The 23,182-nt window shown below is 33.5% G+C and overlaps 1 protein-coding gene across 3 annotated transcripts in view; it reads left to right on the forward strand.

The window, feature by feature from the left end:
- The first annotated feature begins 14,040 nt into the window (after positions 1-14,040).
- The window catches only part of LOC106138372 (fasciclin-2), a 92,240-nt gene continuing 83,098 nt past the window's right edge, over positions 14,041-23,182 (forward strand). For all 3 annotated transcript variants that reach the window (XM_013339504.2, XM_013339505.2, XM_013339506.2), the window contains exon 1: positions 14,041-14,473. In XM_013339504.2, the coding sequence (XP_013194958.1) occupies positions 14,407-14,473 (67 nt within the window). In that variant the 5' untranslated portion in view covers positions 14,041-14,406. The remainder of the gene's footprint in view (positions 14,474-23,182) is intronic.

Consider the following 23,182-nt stretch of genomic DNA (forward strand, 5'->3'; position numbering starts at 1 on the left):
ATTCTCGTAGGCTGTTTATGATTAAGTCGTGCCAAACAATACATTCTATTGTTGTAAGCTGTTTTCACAGAGCGTCTCGCGCTGAGTTTTCTTATAACTTTAGATAACATTCCCTAGGATCACCAGTTGATTTTTTTTTGTAGCTATTTCATCTTGGCAAATTAAAATAAAAGAAATCTGCTTAACATTGCATTTAATAAAAAAAAACTTTTATAAAATAAATATATTGTAAAAGTTCCTTTTGGATCCATTGACATGAGGTCAAAAGGAACACATTTGACTAGAGCTCTGCAAACTTATATTGCACGTGACAACATACACAAGGGAACTAATGGCTTGCCAGTGTCTTCCACCTTCTACGATTCTGTTCTTATATGCTGTAAAATTGGAACCTATCTTTAAAACAGGCAATTCGTGTTCAAGTGCTTAAGCAAAATATACTGGGGTTTCAATGGTAAAAAAGATAAAAAGGCGAATATTCTTAGCTAACATATTTTGATGATGTTCCATAATTGTATAATAAACACTTTAGAAAACAAAACACAATACTGTTCCTAAGTTCTTTTGTCGAGGCTACATTTAGCTCAAGTTGATATATACAAATATCTATTTCATGGTCAAATTTCTCTGTTAATATGCAGAATCGAACTTACTTATTGGCGTGTGTTATTGTTGTCTATGAGCCACAGTGCATCAAAATATATACCTACCTAAAAGTAATTGAATTCGAGCACACCACAAAGCAAAAAGGTAAATCGCAAAAGTCGTTCAGTGCTCTGTGCGGCACGCTAACTTTCCTGACTCCTAACAATATATCAATCGTGTTACGTAACTTTTTGGGCCGGGAAATATTAAAGATGGAGTAGACCTGGTCCTATTGTATTTTGATCACGGAGATGGTAATAAATCTTACTCTGTCAGTCTTATTTGGAAAGAGCGTGTAGTCTATAAAGTAATTTGACGTTTGGGATAAAGAACCGTACCTTATTCTGTTTTTTTTCTGAGGATAAGGTAGATTAGCAGGCGGTTATGCGAGAAGAGTAAATAAGAAGTAAGCAGGGATTAATGCAAGTGGAAACATGTAGTCTCTATCTATTATTTCAGGAATATATGAAGACGGTTTTACACGATAGCCAAGTAATTTCTAATTCTATTAGAACAGTCAATATAATATGAGTAAAAATATAAATTCAAATGTACAAAATCAGGTCAAAAGGATAATTGACAACATTTGAAAGATATTTCACGTCTCGATTAACAAAGATAATCGATTTCATCTGTCAGTGCCTGTATAGGGGGCATCAAAAGCTAAGGGTGTACTTCCACAGTAGTGAACAAACATTATTTTACATCTACTTGAAAATCTCTGTCTACATTAATAGGCTATTGAAGTGAAAAAATATTCTATTAAGAATGTACAAAATTTAAATATTATATACTTAAATTTTGTACTTATAAATCAATCGTTACAATTTGATCGTGTTAACTCCACAGTAGTAGTTGAAAAAACCCTTAAAATGTGACAGGGTGTTCTGATTCTCCACGCGTATGATACAGCTATCGGATTATTGTACCCGAGGGTTTACTCCCGTTGACACATTTGCTTGATTCCCGTTGAAAGAAGCGATAAACTAAGTGATTGGCTGTTGCAGATTTGAGCTATTGAATTAATTGTAACGATGGTATCACTTTCTTTTTCATTGATCCTGTTAAAACTGGTTTAACTCTTGCCAAATAAGGTATTTTTTAGGTAAAATTATTTGAAATCCGATAAATATGCGTGATGTTTTTCATCTTTTGTGTCTATAAGCTATAGCTTTTTAGCAATACTGTAGTGTTTTGCTGTTGATTCATTGCAAAGAGTTATTCTTTGTAAAATATTTAATGCACATAAATATAAGATATTATAAAACAGTCATTGGATTTAGAAGAATAAGTACAATGGCGAACTTATCCCAATCGGGATGAATCTTCAAATATGTAAATACATATTTTATCAAGTTTATTTTACTCCACTAGATTTATACATACAATGTAACAGGCGCAAAGGGAGCGATACTAACCGATACCCCATACTTGTCTGATATGAAACGGTTATACTATTGTAACTCTCGTTTATATGTTAAAAGCGATGTCACGAATTTGACACGTGTTTAGCATTCGACCTAACTGCCATTGTCCAAAGCCATTTAGGGGGAAACTCCGTTTATTGTGCCATAACAAAAGCGTTACGTTTCCAATGTAGTTGGATTTCCATGCGAAATCATTTCATGGTACGGTTATGGTGTGGATATTAATTTGTCGACAGAAAATTTTTATTTCGTTATAAATAAATTTTAAATATGTAAGAAGACAAATATAGTAAATCTTAATTCATAATTTGGTAAAGTAAGAAGAGTTGTAGTTATAGTATGTTTTCATTCGAATTAGATTAAAATTTGAATTAATTTTGCTTAATTGAAATGACCGCAATAAAGTGTACATTATGTAAAAATTATAGATAAACACATATTAAAGTAAATTATAACTATTTTCATTAGTGGAGAAAAAGTGTAGGGATCATTCCGCTTTATAGAAAACCTGAAGATAAATGGAAAATATATAGAAATAGTAGGTACTTTTATTTTCTTCACGGTGAGTGATCATGGTCATTAGCGGATTCCGGGTTCTATCTATACGCAATCGGGAAAAACTTAATAGGTATAGTATGTTGGACAAATAGTCTTTGTCATATCAAGTACGCATTCTTGTAACTACTCAGCAAATAACTCAAAAAGGGCAATAAGTAGTCGCGGGCGCATTCCCTCATGTTAATCCTTATGTTTTTTATTTAATTCTAAATCCGATATGACAACACCACGTGCTCGCCGTCAGCGGATGTCACATGTTGACATGTGAATGACAACGCAAGCCGGGCGGCGTGCATTGTTCATATTAGGGAAGTTTCGGCATTGTTGCATGAAGGGGGCGTTGAAAAAGAGTTTATCAAATTTTTTGCCTGTTTATTTGAATTATTGAATTGTTTAATTAATTTGCTTAAAACATTCTGGAATTATATTGGCCCACCTCGGGTAGAACGGGTTCACCGGGCCGAGAAGAATAGCATGGAATATATGAGGGTTTTACACAGACATACACCGAAATAATTTTATAGGTATCATGGTTTCACTTCAGCTGATCTTTTGCGATCCTGAGCAAACTGTAATCATGCTACAGTTATAGGGTATGAAGTTAGTAATTTTTTACGATGGGCTATATTTCATGTTATCCGTCCTTTTATCGCACTACCATTTGCAGTTTTCTGTTTTAGTCCTTATTATTCTTAAGTTCGAGAAAATGTAGTCCTACGTAATCAATACTATACATCTAATTCTGTTTGAAGCTAAAACAAGAGCGGTTTGATTGCAGTCTCCATCGGAGCGTTCATGTGTCCTCTATCCTGCAACCCATTTCATTCCTACCCGCTGACTGGGATTAATTCCACTCATCATATCTTCTTTGCAAACGTTTTATCAATGATTCGCTGTCTTTGTTTCAATACGTTGCCATTTATAAATGGTTTATTAATAAACAAAGTGGCCTACATATGCACGTTTGAATTTATAAAAAGGCTTTTGACTTTATTTCATGTTGACTTTATTTCATGTTTTCATGACGATTTGGTAGTGAAGAAAACATATTAAGTGCCGGTTGCAGCGGTTCACAAAAGTCAAGAAACACTAACTTTTATTTTTCTTGAATAAAACATGTGACTATTGGTTCTGCTGTCTAATCTGTAGAATGAAGACGAGATAATTCGTGTGTGGGTGCTTAAAAGGAAGCCGTACGCCTCTTAAAAATTTTGTTTTTAGTTCCTTTAACGATTTAAACTTAAAAGATATACAATCTACATGTTATAGATTGCTACACTACCCACAGATAATATAAAAAAGATCGTCATCGCTACAGCAGTGCAAACATTATTGGCGACAATAACGTTAGTATGCACGATTCTTGATTGCACAGAACACAAAGGCAGATTCAAAGTCTAGTGTAGTCATGACGTTCAGACTGCTAACCAAATTCTTTGGCCTATTCTGAGGAACTAACGATCGAGTACATAGTTTCACAAACGATTGTACGTTCGACAAACGGACATCTTTGAATGCCATTCACGTGGAACGATCGAATTGAAATAAGGGACCATCTGGTGGAATTATATACATATAAGGTATATGTATAGTATATCTGTTATTTGTCGTGTGGTTCCCGGCACTCTAGAGGATGATTCCATCTCATTCTCACTTATATCATAAGAAGCGATAAGGAAATAGGCCGATTTATCGAGTGCAGATTTTACCATAATCCAATATGGGTTAGGTTCCCCTGCACAGGTTGCAGAAGTAAGAAGGGAGTTGATTGGTGTAAGCACCTGACATTACTAATCCTAGATTTGATCTACCTAGGGAGTTGATTCTTGGATCATGGTCAAAAGGCGCATTTGAGGTATTTCTCCTTTGTAGGTTTATAACCACGATCCTGGATTCGGCAAGTCAGGTTTCTCATCTCTCTCTTTGTCTATTATTATATTTAAGTTTGTTAAAAGTTTTATTTATGTATTTGTGACACGGTCGGGGAAACAATCTATTGTATTTAAATTTACAGTGGCGCATGAAAGCACCTGAAACAACCTCTTAGCAATAGCTTTTTTAGCAGTGAACTGTGGATTGCTTGTGTTATTTTTACTACACAGATGAATAGAAATTGGATAAAATAGCTACCTACATTTTTTTAAAGAAGAGATTTTTATTTAATGTCAAAATAACTATAAAATGTACTTACTTGACCATGAATTGTATGCGTTTAATTTTTTATAACAATAAAAAAACTGAGCAAAGACACGTGGTAGTGATTTTGTTAAAGTAGGAGAAAGCCGCAGAGAAGAAAAAAAGAAAATAAACTATTTTTTAGAGGAATAAATGAAATTCGTCCAGGTGTTAACGATACGTTAAGGTGAAAGTCGTATTTCAAAGTTTCAATAAACTAAATTGCCATGCAAAATAATACGTTGCTATGTTCGTTGGGCACTATTTGTCACCAAGTCGGTTTGAGTGATTTACGTTTCTCCAACCCCATTTTCTTAAAGCCGTGAACAAACTCTTGAAATTGTTCGAAAAAAAACAAAATTTTACATTTTGGCAGTCCCGTAGTTTGCAGTCTAACTAGACAACATTACAACGCACATTGGAAGGCTGATCGTAACAAAAGTTTAAAATCGTTTATTTAAGAACATTTATGCTTAAAAAAAAGTATTCTTATAAATGATTTTTTTTTTTAAATTTCAAAATCATAGCTTTGAACTTTACAAATTATTAATGTTCGCAAGCCCAAAGAGAATGTAATCACTACGTTTTATGTCATGTCTGCACGTGGTCTAAGTTGAAAATTAAATGTGAATTATGGAGTGTGAACGCAAGTCTCGTAATCGATAATGTGTTGGTCACGTGGGATATCGAATCATTCTGCTTGCAATGAAAGCGTAACTTATGTATTATATGTTATGATCTTGAGTGTAACTACTACTTTCCTTTTGAATTTACTTGTGATTTTATTCGAAGATAGTACAATAGTTTGCACATAAAGTTTAAAAAAAGAAAAAAATTGATCTTCTATTACGTCCTGTGGGTTGAGGAGGAGAAGGATGGCGCTTAGTGGGTCCTATTAAAAAAACACAAATATAATGTCAAAAGAAGAAATTATTTATTAGTTACACACACACGATTTTGGATATAAAAAAATAAACAAAAGACACGGACCGATCTTAAGGAAGAGTTGCGATTGACTGACAATAGAAAATGGTTTTATATAAATTTAAAATGCTTATGCATCAATAGTTACATACTCGTATTAATTATGAATATAAAAGTCCGTAATACCTAAGTATGTTTTTAGATCCAGTGATTTGGCCTGTGTCTTGATTTAACAGTGAGTAGGTGTCCTATTATTGAGATTCGAAAATATTGAGTAAGACACAAGTGAACGTTGTTTCAATATTTTAAAATAGCTAAGATTTATTATAGAAATAAGGTTTTTAAGAGTCCACAGCAGATGCAGCAAAAATTAGCACGTCAAACTTATGAGACCTCTTTCTGTATCGAAAATGGCAAATCGCTATCTTGTTATTTAAATAAGATATCTAGATCTAAAAATATACCAGAATACCGTTTCAAGTACCTATCGTGTTAAACTTTGCTCAATCTGTCAGCACTTATTCGCTTGTTCGATTCAGTGGAGCGAGCTATATTTAGCTTATCGATTATCCCTAATTTTTAAAATTGAGATGTTTTTCACATAATTCTTGTTTAATTTAAGTAATTTTTACAATGATCTTATGTTTGTTAGAATAAAGCTTGTAGAGCAAGAGCTAGGCTGTTGAAAAGTTTTTGAAGTGTCAGAGCCAACAGTATAGAAAAGACCGAAAGACTACATTTGTACTACTACCACAGCTGTATGACTTATCGATGGAATTGAAATCTTTTTTTTAAATAACAAAACTAATTTTTTTATATGAACTGAACCAATTTGATGATAAGGTTTTTTATTTACTTATTGTAAACCAGCAAAAAAGCAATAATAACCCCAATATGTAATTTTTTGTCCTTGAGATATAGCTGACTCAGAGAAGTTTAAGTTCGTCGCCCTCAAGACAAAGAATAACAAAAAGCCTGTAGGGGTGGTTTTGTAATAAATCAAGGACACGTCATAAATACCATCTCCCCTGAAGAATCGTATTTTCCGTCTCATAGACGTCGTTCACATTTGACGAGTTGGAAGCGAGTCGAGGGCAAGTGCCCGAAAAACCGTTCAATGCGAGTTCATTAAACGTTATCCGCTTAGCTGTTTGACGATAATTTGTGTAAGTATTATTATTGTATTTTTAGTCATAAATGCCAAAGTTTTCAGGTTTTCTAGTTGTTTTATGTGTTTTTTAAGTAGTTTTATACTTTTTATTTTTAAACTTAATTGCTAAAGTTTGCACTTACTGGTAGACAGAGCCAGTAGTCACGAGACTATGAGACTATATTTAGCTGGGTGGCAAATGGAATTGAAATTCTAAGATCCAATTTTTCTATTTTGTCATTAATTTTTTTATCATTTGTTTATTCGCAACTGGTAAATCTATATTTTACAATAAACTAATGGTTCAACATGTCTATATCAGCAAGCTGCCTCGTCAAAAGCAATATATAACAAAATGTATACTTGCATCATATTCCACTTAACTAGCGGGTCACAATCGACCAATGTGAACTAAGAATAATGCATCTCCCCCAGAAAATTGTCGCGTTTTCCGACTCAAGCATAGTTCTCTAAATGTAGTCTTAGGAATGCTGGGGTGGATCTCTTATAGTGCTCAATTAAGTTGGGAAGTCGTATATTCTAATAAATGGAGTTTTTGATTTCAGACTGAATAGATGTGAGTATAATTAAATCTGTTTGTTTATAAATGTTTACTACACAGATTGCGGTCGTAGTTAATGTGTGTGTGTGGACATTTAGAAAAACCTCTTCTCTAACCTAGTACATCTAACTCACCTTGGTGAAATTTCACATCTCTAGATCTGGCGGTTTGTGTTGCACGTTTACAAGTCGGTTTGTCAGTTAATCATTTCCTTTATTTTTTAAATAGACCAAGCCCAAAAAAAAAATCGAAGAAAAATAGAACGACGCCATCATTAGTCACACCGAAGTATCTGCATAAACGAATTTCATGCATCAACAGCGGGCGTATTGCTTTATTTAGAATTTCGTAATAACATTTTGCGCACCTTAGTACGTCGCCAGATAAGTTCGGTGGACTGTACATAATCTGTCGGGACTGAGGCAGGGGCGCAGAATTCATCCCTCGGATGCCATGGAGACCGCCTCAGTATTGGGATAAGTAATCGCTTCATCGATTTTAGGCAGTCAAAATACGATGTAGTACAAAAATATGTTTTTTTATGGAAATTCGCTCGAAGTAACGATTCGAAAGTATTGATTGAAAAACTTGGAGATGACGCAACCGGTAATAATGCGAAGAGACTTAAATATTATGAAAAAAATTTTTTCATTATTGACATAGAGGTCCCTTTTTGATCTTAGGAAAGTGATCAAACTGTGCAATTAAGATACTTATAACAAACAAACAAGCTATAAATTGATTTATCAATTTCTATGATAGTTGTAAGATCTTTGTTTTGATCCTTCAAATTGTCAAATATACTTAAAGTTTTCAAGAAAAAAGATGTGTTTTGCCGATGACCTTATTCAAGTATTTCTGTGGTATGCACTAATAAGACTGTTGAAAAATATTCCACTGAAAACTTTTCAATTTTATCCCGTGTGCTAGGTGGCTGAACTTTTCTTACAAATCTGGATTATTGGAAGGTGACTGCGAACGTTTTCATTTCTGCACTAGTATTTTAAAAGTTGGAAATTGTAAAGTAAACTTTGTTGAAACTAGTAATGTTCTGGATTAACTCGTAATGTATTTTGTTATTTATGTTGTTTCATTGTCGTAAATAATAAAGAAATACGTGCAAGTATTAATAAACTGCAATAACTGAGTAGGTACTATATTAACAACCATGTAATTTTACTATTTAATATCTAGTGGTTTCATTTACTATACATACTACTCGTACTTTTCAATGACCATTTGCGTAGCCGAATAAAACATTCAGCGACCATAAGTAATGTTCATACAATTGATAAATTAATTCGCATGCATATAAAGTTTCCATACGAGTCATTTGGATAAAGTGCTATTGATTTATTTGGCTTGGCTAATAGAGCGTTATTATTGGGATATGGGGAGTTTTAATTCTATTTGTGCAGGCAAAACAAGGGCTGGCCGGTCCCTTTCAATTAATTCAGCCAAAATTCTGTGTTCGCTTTTTACTCTATTTTGCGACTGGTAGGTACATGAGTATTATTAAAAGCATCTTTTTTCGTTATATTGAGTAATTATGTTTTCATATATTTTAACATAAAAAGCTACAAAAGCAAAATTCATGAGATACAAAATAATTTAAAAATTCGTTTTCAGTATTGAAAAATGGAAATTAATAATAAATATAAGGTTATGGCACCGGTAAAGGTGAAACTGAGAACAAATAAAAATAAAGAAAATTTCATTATACTTCAACGGTAATTTTATTGGGACTATAATATCGAAAACTGAAGTAAGTTCAATAAATTGATCGGTAAGTGTAAATTTACACCAATCATAAAATCTATAAAGCTTCTAAGTAAGATTATAATAGTTGAAAGTATAATCTCGAGGAACAATCAAATATAATTGTATAAGAAGCTTTTATTTTAAAGTACTTTCACTCGCATTTAATCGAGTATGGGTTGGTGATATATTAAGTCTCATTTCCTTGCTTCTTTATAAATAATTACGAGTAATTCTGTCTTAGTTGAGAATTGAAAACAGGTATATGTAGCTTTGTCGTGTAGTGCTGTGTGGTTTCCGGTACTTTAGAATAGAACCACTCCATATCTTATTATGGAAGTTGTAAAAGACGATTAAGGGATAGGTATTTAAAATTGGGATTCCTCTTGTAGGCGATTGGCTACCTATTGTTTCTGTCTACGCAAGGGATATAGACGTGACTTTATTTATGTATGTGTATGTATAAGTAGTTTTATTTCTTTGTCGCTTCAAATTATCTTAATTTAGGATAACTGCTAAAGCTTAGTTCCTAAAAACTGTTTCTTTTCCTTCTACTAATCAAACTTTTGTTTTTCTGTGTTATGAATGTAAATGTGTACAATAGATACTTTTGCCAATTTTTGTTCGTCTGCAGAAAGTAAGTCAAAATATCTAAAAATTAAAAATATAATCATATGTCCTTTTTTATTTTATACCTTATTAGCAAATCTTTCAAAACTGTGACTACAATACAATTTAGGTACATAGCAGTTCATACCAAATTCAATACAATTTACATAGCAGTTCATACCAAATTCAATACAATTTACATAGCAGTACGATACAATTTACATTTGTAATCGTATATTAATTTTAAGGTTCATCGGTACAAATCGATTACTTATTACTAACTCACATCGATACCGAACAATCCCAGATCTGTGGGGTTTTGCGTCACGATTCCCATATTTGGCGGCAATCCAGCAGTTTCATAAAACCTAGGCATATGAATAGCCTGGTAAGTGCTTTTTCTGCTCCAAATGAATTCGCCTGAACGAGAAAAGGTTTTATTCTTTTGTTACGTGACGGAAGGATTTACATTCATTGTTTAGTTTTGGTTTATTTACAGTAGCAGAAATTTCCGTAGTGATATTTTATGACATGTTATAAAACATGTTAATTACTAAGAAACTATTAAACGTTTATAAAAACACATAAATCCGCAAAACTTGACTTGCGGGTCTTATGACAATTCTCTCTATCTACCCCAAGGGATAAAGATGGTATGTGTGTATGACTGATAGCTATTTCATCCTTATATTTTTATGACAGCTACTGCAAGATATAATCGGAACACATCCAAATTATGGGCATTTTGAAGCGAGGGTCCAGCCAGCGGGTGGTCTTTGGGAACTCGACCGAGAAGTAATTCTATCAATCCTATTACATACCAATAGTAACAGTGCTGCCCTCTGTGACCTGTTACGGTAGGAAACTTGCTAGATTATCCATGGCGATGTTCGTGCCGGTTGAAAAATGCCTCTTTGAATGTCACGATTACAGAGGAGATGACTATCCTGAGATACCGATATGATATAATCAAGTTTTATTTACAGTAATGTGTATATAGTGAATGTGGAAGAAGTATGAATGAAGTATGTGGGACTCGTGGCACATGAAAAATGTAATCACTGCCTACCCCTCCGGGAGAGAGGTTCGATTTTTGGTTAATGCTACGTTCATGATAGAACACGTGAGGATGTAGGTTTGTGAGACGAAAAATAATATCAAGTTGCAAGCCCATGGTCTTTTATTGAGATTAAATAAAATAGACTAAGATTAAATATTTATTAACAGTGTCTCTCGTTAAGAGCGTCAGTGATCGAATATTGTAGTCGAATCGGTAAGGCGCACAGTTGAAAATCGGATAAAAGATCATCGTCCATGTACCAAGGACTAATTTCGAAGTTATGTAAGTATTAAAACTTATGTTTAAATACCGACCAATGCTCTTACGGTTAGGAAAAACATCGCTGAGGAAACCTGCACATTCAGGCAACTGATGTTCCAATACGCGTTAAGTTTCCACTGCAAAGGTTGCGGGGGTCAGATGGCTCGTGTTGTTTCGTGTAAAAACCTAACTCACCCAATCCAGGATCCATGGTAAAAGGCGTAACCCGAACTCCTCTCCATATAAGTGGTGAGAATGTAACTGGGCTTATAGCCAGGAGGAAGAAGATTTAACAGTGCCTCTGGTATTCTTGGGTCTCTGGATATTTGCTCAAAATGTATTTTTTTTCATAAATTTTTCTGTTTAGTTAATAAAAAAGATACTGCATAATAATTATTAGGTAATACCCCCTAACATATTATTGAAAGAAATTTGGACAACAAGAAATAAATACCTTTTGTAAGTTAGTAATAAAGTGTGTGTTTTATTTTGACTGAGAATTTTCTATTGTTACGTGAATGTCATAAAGGACGAGGGTATTTCGCATTTCTTGCAAAATACCGCACGCAATAAGAGCATTTTCAGACATCGTGGCGTGACCACTTTAGGTAAGCGGGTTAATTTTTTTGCAATCCAATTTCTTGTTCAAAACATGTATTTTTGGGATTTTACTAAGAGTTGTACAAAACAGAATGTATTGCAACTTCTATCAAGAATTGAAACGGTAAAAAGGAATGGTCTCATGCGGAATAGAATAGAATCTTTATTTGCTTATGATTAGGGTTTACAAAAGGCGTAGAATAAAATATATTTCCTCCTGAATAGCCATTAATTATAGCATGCAAATTATTATAAATTTACACATAAGTCACTTAAGTCAAATTAATTAACTTTTAATAAAATGATGATATTATTATGCCAATTAATCTGTAAATAATTTATGTCAATATTTGATTACAATAAAATAAAATAATTATGAATAAATTTAATTATTATCCAAAATTGAGGAATTCATGGACTGTGTAAAAAGAATGTTCAATAAGCCAGCAAAATAATTTATTTTTGAATAATTATAATTCAAATATTTTATGATTTCCGGTATTTTGTTAAGTATGGATATGCACATAAAGTAGCAATTCGGACTACTGCTTATTTCATCTGGTATATCTAAGTACCCTCGCAAATACTTATAAAAACCAGGATTCAATATTAGGTTCTCAATTACCTAATCCAAGATCATGGTCAAAAGACGAGTTTCTCTCCGAGAGGTGAGGATATAACCGGGACAGACGCCGGGAGGAACAAGTATTACAAACGGCTATGATTTATCTAACAGGGCGGGGGTAATTGTGAGTCGTGACGGAGGCCTGCGATATTATCGAGTACCGAATATCCCACCGGCAGATATGAATAATTCATATCGCCAATCACCACGTGATCGTAACTGTCAATTATTCAACGTGGTGCCTTAGAGATCCCGGCATTTAAAATCACTCCATCTCTTTCCGATGGATGTCGTAAAAGGCGAGTAAGGCAATAGGTACATTCATCTTGTGCAGATTTTACTATCGTAAAATATGAGTTAGATTTCTAAGCAAAGGTTGTGGACGTCAGACGGGACGGGAGTCACGTTGTGTAAACCTCGACTTATTCAATCCAGCACCACGATTAAAAACCCTGGGCTCTCCTCTAGAGAGGTGAGGATATACCTAACTAGGATCAATGAGATAGTGATAGCGAAAAATTTAGGCGACGATATCTGCATACTTCCTTCGCTTTATCCACTTTCATAACTCTCGCTATGCAAGCTCAGCGGTTTCGGGTAGGTAGGTACTCTTGACCTGACCCTTTTTGTCCGTTCGTCTAAGCCTTCCCTTGTCGACCTTTCCCTCCACACTCTCCTTGTATATTTGCTTAGTCAACCTGCAAGTTATCAAGTGGATATTTAAGAAGTATCCACTTCATAAAGACTGGAATTAGGTAATGACTTTAAAATATTTAATTAATGAACCCGTGTAATAGTACGATCAGCATTAACTTCGAATTATTTTTAGTCACATTTATATTGTATACTTCTTTTTTAAATTACAATCATATAATGTATGATCATGTGACTATTTTGTTTAATAGGTATTTGCCGTTTGATCAGTTTTACGAGCAACTTCAATTTCAGGCTGTGTGGGAACCATGACATTCATTTGTTATTTCACACAAAGCTACAACTTTGGTCAAATTGTTCATTAAAAAACAATTGACTTTCCTATGAATTAATAAATGTTAAGTAGATAATTTATCTACTTACCATATATACCTACATATCCCTCGTCTTTCCTTGCATGAATTTACTTGTAATTAATTACGGATAAATACAATTTTTTTATGCCGTGCCGTGTGTTTCCCGGCACCAATACAAAAAAGAATAGGACCACTCCATCTCTTTCCTATGAATGTCGTAAAAAGCGACTAAGGGATAGGCTTACAAACTTGGAATTCTCTTTTTTGGCGATGGGCTAGCAACCTGTCACTATTTGAATCTCAATTCTGTCATTAAACCAAATAGCTGAACGTGGCCATTCAGTCTTTTCAAGCCTGTTGGCTCTGTCTACCCCGCAAGGGATATAGACGTGACCATATGTAGGTATATAAAAAAATTCATACAAACATAGGTACTTATGTATGTATGTATTTTTTTTTTATATGTCGATATAATCTTGGTAGTTTTAAAAATGAATATCTTAGCATGGACGATAAAAACTATTTTACTCCATAAATGTATAAAAACAACGCGATACTAATCTTGATCCTTGCATTGCTACTCACAGTACGTAAGTACTTGCAACGCCGACGCTTCCTAGTTCCATCTATGTCCGCTGTGGGATTGTGTCGCGATCATCGCGACAGTACCGCCTTGCGCCTCGTTAGGGTTGGACGTGTGTAGCTCGCGTCGCGCACCGGTGCATACTACACGAAACAAGTTTATTCTTTCACATTCCGGTGATTTCTTTCCAATGAGAATAATATAAACATACATCACAATGTGTCTGGCTGGTTCACTAATAAAAACATTTTTGGTGCAAAATTCTTTGCACTAAGGACAATTCTTGTGCAATTTGTGATTACTTTATTATCTTTATCAGACGATAGAGTACGCGAAGGTGTGACAAATACGCGAGTGAATTTGTTTGTTTTTAAACAAGAGACACGTTCGTTGAAGTAGCTAAGTTTGAAAGGTTGTTTTTATTTCAAAAGGACGCATTGCGTGTTGAACAGAGACAAGATGAGGTCTCAACGGGGAAGAGCGACAGGTGTGGCGGCGTTGGTGGTTTTGTTGGCGACTGTTACAGGTAATAATAACAACTTGTCGTACGAGTACGTTTTATCAAGAAACCTTTTATACATATATTTAAAAGTTAATGAATTTTGTATATTGAAGTAGGTATGGTTTTTGATTTTATTGGCTGTGAAATTCCGTTAGGATTATAAGGTTGGTAACACACATGCCCTTATGATTCATACAAGATCCTTATAGGTTATGTTGATATATTTTAAACGATTATTTTTTCACTGCGAGAAGTATTCGATTACTTAGATTATAAAAACATTTTAAATGTTAAAATTTAACATTTCTTATTTGCTTGTAAAAGTTAATAAGTTTTTTTTAATAAAATTTTTATAAAAAAAATACTTAGATGAATTAATTTTGTATTTCTTTAGATATCATTTTATGTACATAAATGTTAAATACATAGGTATGTTATTATTAGTGCAATACTGTACGTAAAGTATTTTTTTAAAAACTATGTAGCAAAACTGTAATTAGAAAATTAGCAAACACAAAAGATGACCCTCATTGAAACTTCACCTACTTTTACAACTTGAACAATTAAAAGATTAAGCAGATCGCCTCAAACGTGACGACCACAAGCAGAGACCTAGTTGTGCAAAACCGTTGTTAGCCGTTACACAGACAAACAGGTGGTATTGTCTGCCACGGAAACCCGCCTACCTGGAACAATTGCAGATTCTGCCACATTTATTCTAGACTCATCCGTGCGTTACTTTCTCGACTGAATGCCATCGAATTAATCAGTCGGAAATCTGTATCCATTTTCATTATGTTGAAATCTGTAGAAAAATTAATATCCTTTTACATACTCGTGAAAACGTTGCTTTCAAATTATAGAACATGATAATAAAAATGGATGCATATTTTAATTAACAAAAAATGAATTGAAATAAAAGGAAATATGTACTTGCAAAATTAAAAATTATTATTAATAAAAGATGCAGAAAATATAATTTAGGGCAACGTTTTAAAAAATAATTTTATTACATAGGTAGGTAGGTTAACCTACTAATAGAGCGTCGATTTTGCCGAATGGATAAGGTGCAGGCTAAAATGCGCAAGTGATGCATGTAGGAACAGGTTCAAATCCTTTGGCCATGTATCAATGACTCTTTTCTAAGTTATGTTCATTAGTAAGAGTGCAAAACAATGCTCTTACAGTGAGGGAAAATATCACAAGGAACCCTATAAATTCAGGCAACTGAATGTTTCACCGTGATCCGAAGATCCATGAACCCATGATGTGATGTTACCGGGACTAACGCCAGGAGGAAGAAGAATACCATCCTAAATATGTTTACAAATCTGATAAAATCAATGAATATTGTTGATTAATTACGTATAAAATAATTAATGGGATAAGAAGAAGCAAATACCTACTACACAGATGCGATTTATAGTAGACTAGCTGACCCGCGCAACTTCGTTTGCGTGTATCCCGCTACTTCGACAAATACAGTCAACGCACCAACACATATTGGATACTAATTTTCAATTCACAATAACTTCTCTTTCCCTTAACCGCGTTTAAAATACCGCCGCGGCCGGCCCGTACCGTGCCGCAATACTAATATCGTGATATCTCCTAAACTATATGTCTAAATAACACACTGTAACTGCAAAAATAATCTAAATTAAATGCTCGTGATGATGAACTTACTTATTTTGATAAGGATATATGTATTATTGGTTATATCACCAGTTAAACATCACCCAACGAATTAAATGTTTTTTTAATACATAAAAGTAGTTTTTGTGACTTAAATAAAAAAGCTGGATGTATGTCATCGCGGACTTTTTTGTAGAACTAATAAAGACCAATGTTTTTGCTATACATTGTTCTTACTTGTATCCAACGGTATAAGCGGCGCACGCACAAATGCAATCTTCAATTAGATTTTTTTTCTGACTTCTTGGACATAAATCGCTATAACTCAGCTAATATAGTTTCAATGTATTTCAATTATATATAAAAACCTGTCGGAGAAAATACTCTTTCTATTAGTGAAAACCGCATCAAAATCCGTTGCGTAGTTTTAAAGTTTTATGCATACGAAGGGACTACAGACAAAATGGGCGACTTTGTTATATACTATGTATATAGTAGATATAGACATTGACAAGAATCGAACCATGTAGTTCGGTAATGCTGTCATCATAATAATATACGTTAAGCGTATTACATTATTATAATACACTGCTGAACTAAAGCCATTGAAAGCATTATCTCTTGATCTTCATGTGTGCTAAGATACAATTTACATGAATTCGTACCATCTGCCGTGTCATTAACCTTAGTAATTTAAGCCTGTTAACGTTCTGAGACTTCTGTAATAGCATGTTGACGGCTTTCCATGGTCATGTTATGATCATCTGCTGTAGGTAATGACTTTTGCTCAGAAATAGCGCGATCATATTATTAATTTGAAATACACACTTAAGATTTTATCTTAATATCATCGCTTACAAGCTATTGATTGGTGAATTCTTCGATAATCATAATAAATAAACCACATAGTGAATAAGTTTTTACATGCATCGTTAAAATTTTAATTACGATTCCTAGAGCGGTAAATATTAATAAATAGGTACACTAGTATAAATAAAACTGGGTAGATAAATTTTCAGAAATTTGAAATAGGACATGTATTAAGGAAATGTATTCTAGTTCCTGGTAATAATTATTGCTATAGTTCTAGCATCAGAAATTACCAAGAGTATTGGTAACAGTAGCTTCCTGTTCGCAATAAACCGAACGGCGTCAAATGCTTATAAGTCGAATACAAACAGAATTTTAGGGCTAGTGTTGCAAATTTGTTTGTAGTAAATGATTAAAAAAAACGAATTCTTAATGGCTTCGAAATCAAGTTTCCTTTAAATATAATGACAGTTATAAAATTAAATGTATGTATTTTTAAATATAACCTAAATATCAACATATACTTATCAGGGACATTTTACTACCAGACATATTAGTAGGGTTTTTTGATTACTTGCATTGTATGTTTTAACGCTATAACATATATAACACGATATAACATGATCACAGACAGTAATGCACTTTAAATGCGCATCAAAATTAATCAAATTGCTCATTCTTTCCAACAGTATAAAATGATGTTAGTTGTGATGTGGGCAGTGATGAATCACACATGAGCACGTACCTAACTAGTTTTTATTTTACGTGACAGCATAATCTACTGTTAAGTCCGGTAGTTACATGGCCAGTGCAGTGGTTATCTGACTTAAAATAGCAACTTGAACTTAAATGATAAAATATTTATGATGTGAGCTCATTATGTTGTCGTTGGTTGAGATTTTTATCGTATAAGAAAGAACTGGTGATGTTCGTGGAGAAAAACATCACGAAATATAATTATGTATAGAGGAAAGAGGAATTATCTCTTTTGTACTTACGTCGTCAAACTACTACTTTCCTTTTACGGCTCTGACATTTAAAAAGATTCATATTCTACATTAAAAATATATTGAAACTCTAAGAGTTCATTAATTTAGGCGTGATACATAAATATTTGAAATATTACTTGTTATTGATAGTAAGATAACATGATTGAGATTCTTATTATCTAGGCTATGTCATCAATGATAAAACGCTTATCTTATCAAAGGTAGTCCCCAAACACCCACAAAACGTTCAATACATTTTGCTTTTAATCAGTGAAAAATCAATAGGTTTAGATTCGTGTTCTTTTTAATTATTTTAAAAATACGAGATATTTTTGTTCCGCTATTCAAGTATCAAAACGAGTCGCACCAAAATAACAGAAAATAGAGTAACTATAAAATTAAAAAAGTAAAATAACGAATTAAATGTTCGTTTTTCGTTTAAGAATGATGATTGGACAATAAAAATATTCTGAAAAAGTTAATCCGAAATGACTCGGTGAAAGTAGGTATCAGAAATGTAAATTTAATCACAAAAAGAAACTATACAGATGTTAAAATATTCCAAAAGGATATCCTCAGCTCGTGGTAATCTGGACATACTGGTTTCAGTTTTTATGCTCAGTTTTCCAGGAAGCTTGTTTCCTACCAGCCCATCGGCTGTCAATATGGTAGTGAATTACTGATAAACCGCCGGTCGGCCACACAGAGTCATTAAACCGGTTCAGCTATAAGCCACTGTATCGAGGCGAGGGTTTCGTGTAAAAGTGAATTTTCTGCCACATAATATAATATCCTCTTGCCTTTATTAAGTATATAAAAATAAAATTATTAACCATATAAAAGCAAATGCTTTTCTTTTTGTTTATACATCTACAAACTAAAAGTCCTGTCGTACTATTAAAATGAACTTAAAACTTAAACTTCAGTTCGGTGCAAAATTGTCTTCATCTACTAGTATAATGTAGTCCATATAACATTTACTAGTCAAACATTATATTGTAAAATGAAATGCAGTGAACTCAATCGATTTCATTGTTAAATCGTGTCAGGTCACTTAAACTCATTATAAGTTAAGTTCTTTAAGTTATTCCACAAAGTACCGTTACACATCTTCACAGCTCTCACGGAAATTTTAACCCCGTTAACAACTGCGACTTACGAAAAGCCTAATATTAGTCACGAGTCACGGTCTTGACTCCAGAATGAGTAATTTGTAACACTTACGTAATGGTAATAGCGTATAAGAATGGCCATCTACATAATTTAGCGAAAGCTTGATTTTTAAAATAGGTATAGCAGGCCAATCTCGTGGGCATCCATTTTTTTCTTTTTTATGGTACACTGGCTCGCCTTTGACGCCAGCGCCGTAACCGTATCGGCAAATTTAACGTGATAATTATGTTCTTTCCCTGCACAATTGGACAAAGATCCGATTATCTGATCCATTGTTTCACGTTCGTGCAAAATTCTAGCTTTATTGTTACGGGAATCACGATCGTGGACTTTGTGCCTGTGCAGTGCAGCACCAATTAATTTAGATTTATTCGACAATGAAACCTAAATTTAATGGGAAGATATACTATGACTAGACGCTTTGTCAGATATACTACTATCAAGCTGGCTATTGCAATAAATTGGAGCTTAACAATTCTCATTTAGAAATTAGACCAGATTGGATGAATTCATAGAATTTGAAACTCATTCAAACAGTCTATAAATCCCTCTATTTGTCGCAATAACAACAAATTGCAATGATTGGAAAATATTTCGATGACCTATCCGACCCATCACACCATTGCAAAAAGCATCACTTAAAGCGTAAAGAAACTCGGCGAAATAGATTGGCATTGGAAAGTCAATTATATTTCTAGTCTTGCGATTGGATTGGAGTCAGGCACGAGATGCGTGAGCGTAGATTGTTCTCAATGATCAATAGAATTTTGTATACTTTATTATTGGGTCAAAATTTATCAACTGAATCAATCATCAACATTGTAAGTTATCCTATCCATTCGTAAATATCGCGTATTTTTAAAGAAATTATTTAAGACATTCAAAAACAGGTTTATGACCACCTAAAACATACGAAATTCCCGATCAAAATTTTTGTTACAACTTGTTAGATTTTATTAATAAAAATAATTTATCTTTATAATTTTCTTTAGCTATTTGTAAAGGATGAAATAAGCACGTCTGCGTTCTTACTCTCTCATCTTAAGTTTTCCTAGTTTTAAAATCAGCTGTGGAGGTCTACTATGAAAACATCCACTTCTCATCAAAACAGAGAGTAGCATGGACATACAAAAAAACTGAATCGGTTGTGAACTGAGCAGTTGCAGTGAACTGGTGCCCTTAAAAGAGAGCCCTCGATTTGAAACCTAGCCACTTGCAGCTCTTCTTCATAGAATTTATCTTCGTTTTTATATTTGAAGAGTTGATTTCATAGCTAGTATAGCAACAATGCCTCCTGTAATGTAAGCCTATTTATCAATATAGATCCAAATGCATATTTTATTGTTACGTTAGTTTATGACGAATTTGGCCTCTGGCCTCCAAACAAAACTGGACAATTCATGCGTCGGCCATAAAAACGTCACGCACATTTATGTGTTATGGCTCCATAAATTGAAGTGATTGATACAAAGCACGAAATAAAATTTCTCTCTAAATTACGCACAATTCACAAATGAATTTTATTATTCATTTGGGAATTACGGTTAAAACTGGTACGACTTCATGTTTTGGTATTTTTTTCTCATATTGTTAAAAAATTAGTTTAAGTGCAACGTGACATTTTATTGGCGAATAATGTAAGCTTGTATTTGAATCATACCAAGGTGTTTCATATTTAGACAAAGTTGACAAAATTTGATATCTGCAAGGTGATCAACTGAAAATATCATTTCTTGAAATTAGTTAATGTAATAACGTTATATTTGGTGGGCTTAAAGTTTCAATTTGTTGGTGATGGTTTCATTCCTACACTTCGCAGTGAATCCCAAGTTCGAGCGACGTTTCCAACGGGTGTACAGGTCCGGTGTGTGGCAAACAGAGTGTAGCGTCCGACCGGCCGGTCGTCACCAGACCTTGACGACTTTACTCTTTGTGTCGTCCATATTACGGAGTTTTATTAAACTCACTTCAAAACCTTCTTCTTGGCCATTCGGAACTTTTAGACGAATATTATAGTAAGCTTCATCTAGCATCGATTTTAAATTATGTGGCCCTTCAGTCGTCCTTTACTACAAAACTGAAATGGCGATGTAAAACTAATCAAGTTTTGAGATAATAGAACTGAACATTCTTATTATAATGTTTAGTAACTTTTACATTATATCTACAATTAGAAAATGTGCAATTCATCATACGTTTTATATGACCATGAAATCTAACATGATTCATATATCTGCCCATATCTTTTTGAACATCATTAATTCATTAGTAAGATTATGCCAAATCTAAAAGTGAAACTAGTGTCACGAAAATATTAAATAATAGGTACTGTTGGACATTCATTGTAGTGAAAGATCCAAGAGGTTAATTTTTATTTGAATACGTATAAGTACATTTTAATATTGTTTAAAGTAGAATTTCCTCAACTAATGACGTTGTTCCAATTTAGGCTATTACTACCATGTTTGTAACATTTGACGTAGCTGCATTAGAATCAAATGCTAATTTTGCCAATTTTAGCCAATTGTAATGTGACATATTTTTATTGGACTTGCTAGCGTCATGAGCCAAAATTAATTGAACACTAGTAGGTATCTTAAGTGTCTTGTAGATATTAATGGAATTGGTGATAATAGTTTGATTCTAAAAGTAACTGTCTTGTCTCTAAGTTCCTACATTAAAAGCAATTCGTTTGATTTGCTTGCATTGATATTGCAGTGTATTTAAAACATTTTATCAAAACTGTGAAATTAAAAAAAAAAAAAAAAAAAAAAAAAAAAAAAAAAAAAAAAAAAAAAACTTTCCTAAGGCGTTATCGACTTTATTGCTAAAACGTTATCGGGGATCATTTTCTAAGGCGGATTATGTGCGTGTGAAGTATACAAATGTGTAACTGTCGTACTACATGACAAATGGGCTGGTCGGATTTGGCTGAAACAATTCTTGTGTGTTCTCACCATAAATCTCCATAATACATGCCGAAGTTGGGCAAAATTGCGGTGACTTGAAATTTACTATCCATTTCCCATGTCTTCATATGTTGTGTTAGTATCTTGAAACCCTTATATTATATGGGTATAGCTTCTTTGCAGATTTGAATTTCACTTACAAAAAACTATTCAATGTATTAGTCACTAACGTCTGCCCACGGCTTGCATGCCTAAGCTTAAGTTTTTATTTTTCTATTTAAGCTGTATTCCTCATAAATATCATCCAACTACATTCAATCAATATTGTATCAAAACGATATTTACATTTATATACATACATAAAGTATTTATGAGCACTAGAAACAACATAATATATTTTTAACATTATACGGATTCATCAATCATTATTGCATAGGTACTGCAAAGTACATCAGTTAAATTACAGTTACTGCTTAAAAGTTACTACCTGCTTATATTTTTAACTGGAACAGCAGGCAGATTTCTGTTATGATAAACATAACATTTTTTGTCGTAATTTATTTGTCATAACATATTTATATGTCATAATTAAAAAGTAATTTTAAATACGGATACTACCTATAAGCAACTTTATACAGGTTAGGCTGGAGAATATTTAATTCTCCGTTGACATAAAAATGTAAACGATAAATTTTCTGCAAACAGTGATATTTAATTTTACATACATACATACATAAAATCACGCCTCTTTCCCGGAGGGGTAGGCAGAGACTACCTCTTTCCACTTGCCACGATCTCTGCATACTTCTTTCGCTTCGTCCACATTCATAACTCTCTTCATACAAGCTCGGCGGTTTCGGGTACTTTTGACCTGACCCTTTACCAGGACGTCCTTAATTTGATCAAGATACGTTCGTCTAGGTCTTCCCACTCCGACCTTTCCCTCCACACTCTCCTTGTATATCTGCTTAGTCAACCTGCTTTCATTCATCCTCTCCACATGACCGAACCATCTTAACATACCCTTTTCTATTCCTGTAACTACATCTTCTTTCACATCACAACATTCCCTTATCACGCTGTTCCTTATCCTGTCACTCAATTTCACACCCATCATACTCCTTAACGCTCTCATTTCCACTGCATTTATTCTGCTTTCATGCTTCTTTTGCCATACCCAACTTTCACTCCCATACATTAATGTCGGGACCAACACG

This window comes from Amyelois transitella, chromosome 15, assembly GCF_032362555.1.
Source record: "Amyelois transitella isolate CPQ chromosome 15, ilAmyTran1.1, whole genome shotgun sequence".
Lineage (NCBI taxonomy): Eukaryota > Metazoa > Arthropoda > Insecta > Lepidoptera > Pyralidae > Amyelois > Amyelois transitella.